The sequence below is a fragment of the Macaca mulatta genome, chromosome 15, assembly GCF_049350105.2.
Source record: "Macaca mulatta isolate MMU2019108-1 chromosome 15, T2T-MMU8v2.0, whole genome shotgun sequence".
In the NCBI taxonomy this organism is placed as follows: Eukaryota; Metazoa; Chordata; class Mammalia; order Primates; family Cercopithecidae; genus Macaca; species Macaca mulatta.
In genome coordinates, this window is record NC_133420.1 from 7,674,745 (window position 1) to 7,688,161 (window position 13,417).

At 56.7% G+C, this 13,417-nt stretch overlaps 1 protein-coding gene across 2 annotated transcripts in view; it reads right to left on the reverse strand.

Moving 5' to 3' along the window:
• The window catches only part of COL5A1 (collagen type V alpha 1 chain), a 210,584-nt gene that overhangs the window by 18,243 nt on the left and 178,924 nt on the right, over nt 1-13,417 (reverse strand). For both annotated transcript variants that reach the window (XM_028834624.2, XM_015116402.3), the window contains exons 55-63: nt 12,787-12,894; nt 12,648-12,701; nt 12,496-12,549; nt 11,301-11,408; nt 9,358-9,411; nt 8,521-8,556; nt 8,079-8,132; nt 6,250-6,505; nt 5,199-5,311 (exon numbers count right to left, since the gene is read on the reverse strand). In XM_028834624.2, the coding sequence (XP_028690457.2) occupies nt 5,199-5,311; nt 6,250-6,505; nt 8,079-8,132; nt 8,521-8,556; nt 9,358-9,411; nt 11,301-11,408; nt 12,496-12,549; nt 12,648-12,701; nt 12,787-12,894 (837 nt within the window). The remainder of the gene's footprint in view (nt 1-5,198; nt 5,312-6,249; nt 6,506-8,078; nt 8,133-8,520; nt 8,557-9,357; nt 9,412-11,300; nt 11,409-12,495; nt 12,550-12,647; nt 12,702-12,786; nt 12,895-13,417) is intronic.

Genomic DNA, 13,417 nt, shown 5'->3' on the forward strand with positions numbered 1-13,417 from the left:
GTATCCTGTGTGTGTGTGGTGTGTGGTATGTGTGGTGTGTACTGTGTGTGGTATGTGTGGTGTGTATTGTGTGTGGTATGTGTGGTGTGTACTGTGTGTGGTATGTGTGGTATCCTGTGTGTGTGTGGTGTGTGGTATGTGTGGTGTGTATTGTGTGTGGTATGTGTGGTGTGTATTGTGTGTAGTGTGGTATCATGTATCTGTGTGTGTGGTGTGTGGTATGTGTGGTATCCTGTGTGTGTGTGGTGTGTGGTATGTGTGGTGTGTACTGTGTGTGGTATGTGTGGTATCCTGTGTGTGTGTGGTGTGTGGTATGTGTGGTGTGTATTGTGTGTGGTATGTGTGGTGTGTATTGTGTGTAGTGTGGTATCATGTATCTGTGTGTGTGGTGTGTGGTATGTGTGGTATCCTGTGTGTGTGTGGTGTGTGGTATGTGTGGTGTGTACTGTGTGTGGTATGTGTGGTGTGTATTGTGTGTGGTATGTGTGGTGTGTACTGTGTGTGGTATGTGTGGTATCCTGTGTGTGTGTGGTGTGTGGTATGTGTGGTGTGTATTGTGTGTGGTATGTGTGGTGTGTATTGTGTATAGTGTGGTATCATGTATCTGTGTGTGTGGTGTGTGGTATGTGTGGTATCCTGTGTGTGTGTATGCCATGTGGTATGTGTGGTGTGTACTGTGTGTGGTATGTGTGGTGTGTATTGTGTGTGGTATGTGTGGTGTGTACTGTGTGTGGTATGTGTGGTGTGTACTGTGTGTGGTATGTGTGGTGTGTATTGTGTGTGGTGTGTGGTATGTGTGGTGTGTATTGTGTGTGGTGTGTGGTATGTGTGGTGTGTACTGTGTGTGGTATGTGTGGTGTGTATTGTGTGTGGTGTGTGGTATGTGTGGTGTGTATTGTGTGTGGTATGTGTGGTGTGTATTGTGTGTAGTGTGGTATCATGTATCTGTGTGTGTGGTGTGTGGTATGTGTGGTATCCTGTGTGTGTGTGGTGTGTGGTATGTGTGGTGTGTACTGTGTGTGGTATGTGTGGTGTGTATTGTGTGTGGTATGTGTGGTGTGTATTGTGTGTGGTGTGGTATCATGTATCTGTGTGTGTGGTGTGTGGTATGTGTGGTATCCTGTGTGTGTGTGTGGTGTGTATGTGTGGTGTGTACTGTGTGTGGTATGTGTGGTGTGTATTGTGTGTGGTGTGTACTGTGTGTGGTATGTGTGGTGTGTATTGTGTGTGGTATGTGTGGTGTGTATTGTGTGTGGTGTGTACTGTGTGTGGTATGTGTGGTGTGTATTGTGTGTGGTATGTGTGGTGTGTATTGTGTGTGGTGTGGTATCATGTATCTGTGTGTGTGGTGTGTGGTATGTGTGGTATCCTGTGTGTGTGTGGTGTGTGGTATGTGTGGTGTGTATTGTGTGTGGTGTGTATGGTGTGTGGTATGTGTGGTGTGTGGTGTGTGGTATGTGTGGTGTGTACTGTGTGTGGTATGTGTGGTGTGTATTGTGTGTGGTGTGCACCTGCGTGTGTGTGTGGCTGAGGCTTCTTGGAGACTGACACGTGTGCAGGTGGGGGCTGCTCACTGGCTGCCTGCCTGGATCATATGCAGCCAGCTCACTCTGCCACAGGGCACCACTTGTGCCCACTTCCTGGGAGGGCGCCCACTTAGGGCCTGCTTTCCTCAGAAGCCGAGGCTGTAGACACACAGGCTGGGCCCAGCAGGGCGGGCCTCAGTGACGCCGCGGAAGGCACGGATGGATGGGTGGGTGAGCGGGCCATTCCTCTGAGAGGAGACCTGCATGCTGGGTCCCAGCAACAGGACAAGGGGAGCCCCGGCTGCCCGAGGGTCCACTTGCTGCAGGTGTGGAGTGGAAGGGCCCCCAGGGCCGGCCTGTCCCCAGCCTGGACTGACGGGGGCCCACGTCGTGCGCCATGAGGACACAGAAGACTGATTCTTGGCTGAACCCCCCAGCCTTCTTGAGCTGGCCTCGTGCCAAGAAGGCCAGAAAAGGGGATCCCCTGGAGGAAAGGGGTGTCCCACCTGCCTCTCACGCCACTCAGAGCTCTCCCACCCTCTCTCATTTCCAAATGTGCCACTGTCGATGCCAAGCCCGGGCGGCGTGAAGGCAGCTTCTTCCTGGAAGAGCCCCAGGATGTGGGCGAGTGCGGCTCCCCCAGCCTCTGCTGTGAGCCTCCTCCAGGTCCAAGGGGGCCACCTAGGAGAGCGTCTCCACTTGCCCTTGGCCAAGCAGCTGTAGCCCAAGCCCGAGGCTGCAGCCCATGGACGCCTGGCTGGTCAACACTTGGGGAGCCTGGGGTCACTCGGCGGCCCCACACAGCTGTGCCGTGAACACCCGCCACGGCTTCCCAGGAAACCTCTGAGTCTGGAGGACTCTGTCCCGTGATTTCCACAGCGGAGCGGCCACCCGTTTGCAGAGGCAGGCCGTGAAGGAGGGCCGAGAAACCTCTTTTCTAAGGGAATTCCATGCAGGGCCTCTCTGGCTGGACTGAGGGAAAGGAGAGCTGAGACGGAAGGTTCCCGTGTTTGGGTTCCCTCTGAACAGGTTTGTCACTAGGAAGGCAGGTTCTCAAGGAGTTAAAACTCCAGGTGGGGGAGGGGATCCCTACACTCGGAGCCCCACAGATCTCCAGCCATGTGCAGCCTCCGCTGTAGCCAGTGGGCTCCTGACCCAAAGCGGGTGCTGAGTTCAGCACGGTCAGGGCGTGATTGAGGGGTAAGGGGATGGCAGTCCCCAGGGAGAATGCAGCTGCTCTTCCCCTGGCAGGAAACTGCTTCTGGGGCGCTGAGGGTGTTAGGAAGCGGAGGCTGCAGGGGCACACAGGTCTGGACCTGCACAGCAAACCGTTGTGGCCCCAGAAACAGGTGGCCTTTGCCTGGGGCCACGCGACAACCACGAGCTCACGGAGGAGTGGCCGTTCAAGCTGATGCAGGGGCACGAGAGCTGCAGGCTTGGTCACCTTCCAGGAGCGACAGGGAGACCCAGTCCTCACCTGGCCTGGACCAACACTGGACCTGCTTCAGGTGCATGCTTGAGGGATAGCAACACATGCCCGTCCACATGCATGCACATGCCAGCCACATGCACCCACACACCATCCACACACATGCACACGCCAGCCACACACACCCACATACCATATACGCACCCACATCAGCCACACGCACCCAAACACCATCTACACACCCACACACCAGCCTCATGCACCCGAACACCATGTACATACCCACACACCACACACACACACACACACAACCACCCATGCACCCACACACCATACACCCGCATGCCAGCCACGTGCACCCACCACCCACACACATCCCACACACAAGCCATACACACACACCAGAGATACCTACACACACCCACATACCAGCCACCCATCCACACACCATCCACACATCCACACACACACCCACACACACCATACACATACCAGAGACACCCACCCATCACCCTCATACACCCACATACCAGCCACCCACCCACCACCCACACACACCCCCACACACCATCCACACACCCACACACCAGCCACATGTACCCACACCTACACACACCCATACACCACCCCCACACCCCCCACACACCCACACACCATCCACACACCCACACCAGCCACACACCATTCACACACACCCACATACCAGCCACACACCCACACACCAGACACACACACCCAAACACCATTCACACACACCCACACACCATCCACACACCCACACCAGCCACACACACCCACACACCATCCACACGCCATCCACACACACACCATCTACATGTACCCGCACATCATCCACATATACCCAAACACCATCCATATGCACCCACATGCCATCCACTCACCCAGATATACACCCACATACCATCCACAAACTCCCATACAGCATCCACATGCTAATACACACGTACCCACAAACCATACACATACACATTTACATGCGCTCACATGCCATCCACACCCATTCACACACCCATGTACCATCCACATGCTTGTCCACGCATACCCACAAAGCACACCCACACCCACACGTGGACACACACCATCCACATGCACCAACATACCATCTACATGTAACCACATGCCATCCACACACGCACCTACAGACCATCCACACACACGTCCCCACTACATACACACACACCATCCACACACCTATCTACATGCACCCACATTCTGTCCACACACCGATCCACACGCACCCACAGACCACACACACACACACACACATCCCAACTACAAAACCATCCACACAGCATCTACACACACACACAGCATTCACACACCCATCCACATGCACCCACAAACCACACACACCTACACACCATCTACAATACTCCCCATCCACACAGCATCTACACTCACACACACCATCCACACACCCATCCACAGGCACCCACATTCCATCCACAGGCACACACAAACCACACACACCCACACACCATCTACATGCACCCACATACCATCCACACACTCATCCACACGTGCCCACACACCATCCACATGCATGCAAACTCCTGCTACACCATCTACATGCACCCACATACCATCCACACACTCATCCACGTGCGCCCACACACCATCCACATGCACGCAAACTCCTGCTACAGAGCCGAGGCCTCCGAAAGGCCAAGGGGGTGGGTATCTAAGTGACATGCCACAAAATCTCCACAGAGCCTAGCTCCCCACCCCAAATTCTTGACTAAACAGACTTCAAAACAAAGCACTCAGGAGGGACTGGGGCCAACCCACAGAAACAAGCTGGATAATAAGAATTGAAGCAAAGGGCAGCTTCTGGAAGATGTCTCGGGCTCACGTTATTATACCTGCTCCCAATTCCTTTAAAGGGTTTTAATGGGGGTCTCCGGTCAGCGGGACCACGGAGTCACCGGAGAAAAGCTTTTATCAACCAGTGAGTGGAGTCCCAGCCCTGGGATGGCAGGATGGCAGGTGGAAAACCCCCCAACCTTTCCTGACCGCAAGCTGCACAAACCTATTTTATGGCTAAACAATTTCTTAAAATGATTTAAGGTCTACTTCTGGAAGAACAGTTTCACTTACGAAACGGATTCATTTCTGGCTTTCAGTCTTAAAGCTGCATACACAAGAAATGCTTGAAGCCCTCAGCATGGCCCTGTCTGCGACGACTGTCCCTCCTGGGGCCATCAAGGGACACAGCTACTCACCCCTTCAGACTTCTTGTCAGGGAAGACGCATGTTGACCCCCCGGCTGTGAAGTTGCAGTAAACCTTGAAGGAATCCCTGGAGCATCCTTGGTTAGGATCGACCCAGTATTCACCTGGATTTCAGAGACGGGGAGGGAGGCAGCCAGATTCAGGAGGATTGCTCCCTGGATGGTTCCGGAAGCCGCAAGGACATTTCAGTCTGGCAGTTAAAATGCATGCCCCAGGAATGCCGCCAACACGGGCCTTTCTGGGATTTACTTTATTGCATTTTGCTTTTCCTGCTGGGCCCATAAAAAGATGTAGAGAAACTCATTCGCCAAGAACACAGCTGGGGCATCAAGCAGCTGGGTACGTGTTCTGGGGGCCAGGAGGGTTGAGGTCCGGCCGCCTCTCTGGGTGGACAGACATGCAGAGAGGGCTCTGGAAGGAACTCTGGAAATTCATGCATGTAGCATCAGAGTCTACTGGAACTCTGAACATCCCTTGAATCTTGTAGGGGAACATTCAAACTTCCCGGGGGAAGACAAGCTAATGTGATTTTATCCTTCAGGTGGTGCCTGATGCAATGACAGTGAGAAGGAGGATGTGTTTTTACGGTATCGCGGAGTTTGAAGGCCGTCTGCCCGAGCGTGCCGCCTGATGCCCGTCCTAACACTGACCCTTATTTCCGCCGGCACTGTGCCAGCCTCTCATGCACTGCCTCATGCAACTCTGACCCCCTCCTGGGAGATCTTTTTATTCCCACTTGACAGGTCAGGAACACGAGGTTCAAGCAGGTCACCCCGCCAGAAAAGGGCTAAGACCAGATGAGGACCTGGAGGGTCGGACCTCAAAAGCCTTGGCCTCTGCACCCAGCCTCACCCTGAGATGCCTCCATAAAGTTCAAGAGGGGAGGCTCCCGTGCACCCCTGCCCCACAGATGGGGAGGCTGTGGCTGCCCATCCTGTCCCTTCCGCTGTGCCTGGCTGAGCTGCCCTTGCCACACTCTGTGTGTCCTGCAGGTCCATGCCCACACTTTGGGGGGCCAGCCCTGCCCTCACTGGGCCCTCACCATCTGGAAAGTCGGGGTGACAGAGCTGCAGGTCCTTGCAGGTGCGGGCGGGGTTCTGCTGCGTGCCCAGCGGCCGCTTCATCTGCTCAATCTCCAGCTTCAGGGAGTTGAGAGAGCCGAAGATCTCTTCCATGCCATCCGCGTAGTCCACGTAGTTCTCGCCATTCCCGTCGTCCAGCAGCTGGCTGGCGTCGATGTTCCGCCGCGTCCTGGACGCCTGGATCGGCAGGGGCTGGATGACCTCTCCTGGGGGGCCCTGGGGGACAGAACAGGAGCAGTGGTGGGTGACGGAGGATGGGATGGGTCCCAGGATACGAGCAGAGCAGGGGCAGCTGGGGCCACATCTGCAAGGATTTCCTGGGGCCTGGCAACCTGGGCTACATGGACATCTGTCCGCCTTAGAACTGTTTTCTTCCTTTCCTCTGGCCTCTGGAACATTCCACACCCATCCCCACTGCCAGATGCTTGCCAGCACGGAGCACTTCTCTTCTCTAAGCCACATCCCTAACTCCTCTTCCCTTTCTCTCTAGAGCTGAAACGTAACAGTTTGCAGCCTTGGGCTTGCATCTACCATCCTGCCCTCAGCCACATGAAAGGCCAAGCCTTGAGGAAAGGGACCAGGTCTCCCCGCTCTTGCCTCTGCAGCCCTAGCTGGGGCTGAACACAGTGGGGCCACATGAATGCCTCCTGAGGCAAGGAGCCGTTCAGTTCCAGGAAGCCCCAGCTAAGATGATGGGAGTTGAGAGACTACACAACCAAAGGCGGTGTTCGATAGTGCTCTCGCCATGCCCTGGTTCAAACTGGCTTCATCTTGCGCCTCTAGGGCCTCGTTTAGTGCTCCCCCATCCCAACACACACGTATGCATACACACACACACTATAAATACACACGCGCGCACACACACACACGAGTCTAGTGCTCCCCCATCCCAACACACATGTACGCATGCACACACACATTATAAACACACGCACACACACACACGAGTCTAGTGCTCCCCCATCCCAACACACACGTATGCATACACACACATTATAAACACACACACGCACGCACACACACACATAAGTCTAGTGTTCCCCATCCCAACACACATGTACGCATGCACACACGTTATAAACACACACACACACACATACACACATACACGAGTCTAGTGCTCCCCTATCCCAACACACATGTATGCATACACACATATTATAAACACACACACACACATACACATATATATCCCAGACACGCATGCACATGTATACATACGCACACACACGCACACATACACACAGCCATGCATGCACATACACAATATACACACACTACACATATATACATGCACATACACTACACATGCACACACACATAAATACACAAGCACACATGCACACACATACATGTGTCCCACACATATACACATGCATACCCATACACACATCATGTACACACAAGCACATACAGACCATGTACACACACATTACACACGCAGGCACATATACAGGATGCAGGTACACATACAGACGTGCACACACACGTGCCCAGTCACATACACACATATACATGTTCACACATTCACACATGTATGCATACACACAGCACACACACGTGTGTCCTCTCTCTCCTGGCCAGCTGTTCTTCCCAGGGTTGGCCTGTAAGCTTCCTGTGGACAGACTGTGTGGTTCGCTTCCCCTGCTGTGCACCAGGGACAAGGCCCGGGCATGCCACACGGGCTTCATGAGTCTCCGGGGGCAGTCACACACACAGTTGCTTTCTCGATTCCCTTGGAACTAGCCAGAGCCCCTACCCCGCTTCCTGGGCTTCGAGGGCTACTTACCGGGGGGCCTGGGGGGCCTGGGTGGCCTGCCTCACCCTTCGGGCCAGTTGGACCCTGAGGAGAAAGAAAAGAATCAACCCTTGGTCGCAGAGGCATGAGGGGACTTTGAATCCACCTTCAGCTCTAGAACGGTCCCTGGAGACCTGTGTGGGGGAGGTGGCCCTCACAGCCACAGGAGAGAAGAGAATGGCAGAGACCCCCATACCCTCCTGGATCCCTGAGATGAGGACAGAGTGGGATGGAGCCCTTCCTAGGGCAGGGCGCGAGCAGCTCACATGCCTCAGTCTGCCATGCTGGGATCAGTGTAGAAAGACGGGAGGATGGTGAGCAGCAGGGCCTGAGCTAGGATGGATGTGTGGGTGGTTTGTTCCTGTGCCAGGGGACCCGCCACCCTCCCCTACCTTCCAGGCATGTGGCCTGGCTGGGGCAGCGTGTCACTTACCGAGGAGCCCTTAGCACCTTTTGGACCAGGCGGACCCTGCAGAGAGAGGACGGCAGAGCGTCAGCAAGCCGGGTCTCAGCTCTAGCCCCACCGTGCTCCATGTCCTGCCCAGCCTGGTCTCACCCCTCACCCCTCTCCCTCCCGTATCCCCCTCAGGAGTCTACGCCTGTATTTGCCCGGCTAGAGTGGGATGAGGGTTGGGGCCTGGCTGGTGCTCACCCCTCGTGGAGACACAAGGTGGTCCTACCTGCCCCCGGCCAGCCTACCACCCACCCTGGCTAGGAAACCACAGCTCAGACAGCCGGGGGAGGGGAGCGGAAAAGAGCGTGTCCTGGCTCAGATGGGGCTGATGAAATGCACCCGCCAGCCCTCTCTGAGAGCACACAGCAGGGGCCAGCCCTCAGCGCAGCGGGGGCCCCGGGGACCGTGTGCACCTGCGGCCCAGTGGCTGTGGGGATGTCCTGGGAGTGCAGAGTCTCCCAGCAATGTGAGAGCCAGGAGGCACTGCCAGAGGAGGGGAGCTAACTCCTCTTGTCGGGGCCAGGCTGGCCGGGCTCCTGCCAGATGCCTACAGACAAGTGTCCTTGTTCCCTGAAACGGCCACCGTTTCCCGTCCCCGTCTTCCCCACCCGAAGCCAGGGCCAGGCAATGCCACTTCCTTTCTTCTGTCTCCTGGGACCCCAATGTTGAGTTAATGGGCAAAGCTACCCTGGAGGCCCCAATTCTAGCTTCTCGTGTGACTTTTCCACGATTCTCCAGCCCCACACTGAGGCCCCAAGGCTTACCCCCACCCTCCCTGCCCTCCCAGGAAGGACCACACCCCTCCCAGATACACACCGGCAGACCAGGGGGCCCAGGAGGCCCAATCGGGCCGGAAGGACCAGTGATACCCTGAAAAGGAGCAGAAAATGCAGGTTATCACCTTCAGACAAGGAGGAGCCACGGAGCTGTGACCATGTCACCCAGCCACACCCCTCGGCTCCCCCTGTCCCTTCCCCACGGTGCCCCTTCGGCCCCTCAGCAGCCTCCTGTGGCTGCTCTCTGATCCCGGGCTGTGCATGTCAGGGGAGCCATCGACCTGAGCATCCACCCCAAGGCTGTCAGCCCTCGGCACTGCTCCCCCGGCTGGGCTGCCAGGAACTCTCTCTCATCCCCCAGGCCACCGAGGACTTCGGGCTGAGCACCTCTTTTCACGTTCAATCAGAAATACGGAAACCATTGCCCTGACATGGCAGCCCCGGCTTGGGCCCCTCTTGCTGTTTCCTGCTCATGGTGTTGGTCTCCCCACTAGAACTAAGCCCAGAGGGCTTGGGCAGGGAGTCCCATCCATGCTGACTGTCCTGTCCAGCCTGTAAATGTGCTTTCTGCATCCTTGGAGCATGGAACCTCCGCTCAGACCCCTTCTCCCCACTGGCTCCCTCGGGGGCTGAGCTGCTGGCACAGAACAACTTCGGCTAGCTTTGCCACAGACACCTGGGCAGCTGGAACCACTGCAGCCCCTCCCCCCACAGCCCCGGATTCCACTCAGAGCTCTCTCTGGGCGGAAGCTGGAGGCAAGGGTAGCGGAGGGCTGATGGCCATATTTCACTGGGGAGGGAGTGCTTCCCTCCCTTCACCTTGTCCCTGCAGGGACTTGGGCTGTGGCTCATTGTAAGAACCCCACAACTCCCCAAGCCTGCACACCAACCCGACACCTTCATCAGCAACACTGCCAAGACCACAGTTCAGGGTGAGGGCAGGGGAGCAAACGGTGGACACAGAGGTGCTTTCCTGTTGGCCGTGGGGACCCTGGATGCCTCTCTAATTTTCACGGTCACTGCGCCACCACACCCTGGGCGGCACTCCTCTGAGGACCCTGCTGTGACCTGGGGACACCGGCTGAGGAAAATGGTCAATGGCATGAAGGACAGTGGCCAGCGATGTAGGGTTTGCAATGAGCTCCACCCTTCAGCAATGTCCTGCAACCTTCCTGGAGCCTGTGGTGAGGATGCCACCTTACTCCCAGCCTGCAAGGGCTCTGCCTGCTCCTGCCCTGTCCCCGGCATCCTATGAGGCATGGGGTGGGCACAGTGTATTGTGCGTGTGTGTGTCCGTCACGCCTTGCTCGGGACGGAAAGATTCCCACATGGGAATAAGGACCCGTGGCCCTCATGGGGGAAGGACAGAGACACCGCAGGTCACCTCATCCCCTCTCCTGCCTCCATGGCACATGTCACCCTCCCCAGGCCACTTCCAAGTCACTCAGAGTGTAGGACAGAGTGAAGCTCCCTGCATGGGATTTCCTTGGATATGGTTTGCAGAGGCTGCAAACTCCAATGAGCTACAGTGGCTTCCAGGGAAGTTTGGGGGCAGCTGGGGGCAGGGTGGAAGCAAGAGCCACAGCAGCCACTCTGCCCGCAGCACTGGCAAACACGGCTGGTTGTCACCAGTGACCTCCTGGGCAAGCGGTGGGTGACAGGCTCTCCCACAGGGCTGGGAACCAGGCAAAATGACCTGACTTCGGAGTCCCTCCAGCTCTGGGGGCCACCATGGTCATGAGGAGGAAGCCCCGCCTGCCAGTCAGGGCATGGGACTGGGAGACGGCTCTGCCGCCAGCTCCCTGTGCACCTGGGCGAGCCCAGCCCCTCAATGTTCCCATCTGCCAAGCAGGATGACCGGACTCAACGGACGTGTGGACGTCCTTCCGGGCTCTGATGGGCCCCTGGGTCCCCTGGGTGCCTGCCGCAGGGATCCAAAATGCCTCTCCACAGCCCACATGCAAGAAGTGCCATCTCACGCACCTGTTCTCCCTTAGGACCGGAGGAGCCCTGGGGGCCAGGGAGACCGCGGTCGCCCTTCTCACCCTGTTCACCCGGAGGACCGATGAGCCCGATCAGGCCTGGATGACCCTGTGGGAAAATGAAGACGGGAAGGGGCATTTGAGGGAGCCATGCCTCATGCTCGGTCACGGTGGGCCAGGTAGCATGCAGCACAGCCATGGCACAGGAATCTTCACGTCATGGTCAGCCTCCCCCGGAAGGGGAACAAGCTCAACAGAGGGGAACAAGCTCAACAAAGAAGCCAGGTGACGAAATGGCAGGTCCGAGGCAGCCCTTCGCTGGGCCAGAGTCATGTCTAAAAACAGACAGGGAGCCACAGATACAGAGACAGACCAAAGTGATAAAGGAGTTTTCCTGAGTGGTCATGTTTATCTCTGTCTTTCTCTTCATATACACTCGCCAATTTCCTCACGGCAAATCCAAACGCCTGCTCCTATACGGAACTAAAACAAAGTTTGTGGACTGACACGGAAAGAAAGATGCAGAGTATTACAGATACTACAATCATGGGTTGTTTTTTAAAAAAGAAGAATCCATGACATTCGCTGTCTACGTCTGTCTTCTAGGACCCCATGGCAAGCCCCGCAAGGAAGCCCCAGCTCTCATCTGCCTTGGGGCTGGGGGCGGTGGTGGCGGACGTCGGAGTGGAAATGAGAGGGTCCTCATTGCCTTCTGCTTCATATACAACCATCTCCCTCCTGAGTACCTTTTATGTTTGTAAATAAATCAGTGCAAGTGGAAAACAACTCCCAGCAGTTAGGAAAAATAAAAGGGTTTTGCTCCCACTGCAGAACCATCCCCACACCTCCTGAGGGAAGGATCTGAGGCCGCCCAGCCCAGGGAGAGCAGCAACCTGGGATCCCGCACATCCATCAGCCGGGGCCTCTGCGCCTCGCCGGAAGGTTTTCCATCAATACCGCAGGGGCCTCCGGGATCTCCCGAACTGCTCAGGACCCTCCAAAGGCAGGGGCCAAGCCTCAAACACAGCGTGTCTATTTTCCTTTGTTTTGTCACCTCTCAGGGTCCCCACCACCAGCTTGCAACAGGTGCTTGACAGATTCGGGCGACGGAGCAAGAGCTTGTTGAGTTTGAGACCCAGGGTTACAAATTTAAAGGTCCCGAGTCACAACTGCCAGGGCAGGGAGGTCCCTCTTACCTTTTCACCTTTGGGACCAGAATCTCCTTTGAGGCCGGGAAGTCCTGGGGGACCCTGAGGGAGGAGGCAGAGGGATCAGAGTCCTCATCCCAGGGGTTTCGGGCGGCAAACTCACCCCACCCCCTACCCTCACCATGGGGAATGTCACTCACCATAGGGCCGGGGGGACCATCCGGGCCTGGGGATCCTGGGAGACCTTGTTCACCCTGAAACACAGAGACGCTCCGCATGAATTGCTGGGTTGCCCGTCCCTCCACCTGGCAACCCCTCCGCCCCTCACAGCCTACTCACCACAGGGCCAGGGATCCCTCGAAGGCCATCGGGTCCGGGCTTCCCAGGGGCCCCCTGGGGACCGATGGGGCCAGTCTTCCCAGGAGGGCCTTCCAAGCCAGCTTCTCCCTGCAGGGCGGCGGAGGGCAGAATGAGGTCCGGAACTTGAGGCTCCAGGCACCCTGGCCCAGGACCACTGCTTGGAAATCCTGGGCACCTCTGGGAGAGCCCCAGAGTGACCCCATATCCAGGGTTGCCCTAATTCTCCACATTCTCTGTGGAAGCTGCCCTGGCCAAGTCTCCATCCCGACATTTCCCCGGCCAGCAGGGATCCCCAGTCTCCGCGGACTGTGCCGACCACAGCCCGGGGGTCACAGCACCATTGTCCGAGCAGGGATGGAACCGCACAACCTCCCGTCTCACTTAACAACAGGCGCCTCCAGGAGGGAGGCAGACAGCGCCAGGCCAGGCCCTCAACACCTTGCTGACAGAACAACCTCCCGTGTGCTCTGGGCCAGGCCCCAAGCCAACTGCATGGGTGACGGCATCCCATCTTCTCCACAGGCCCCGAAGCAGACACGGTCACCATCGGACACGGTCCACTTTAGAGGTAGGCAGCTGCAGTGTGGCCGACTCAAAGAGCAAACATGAG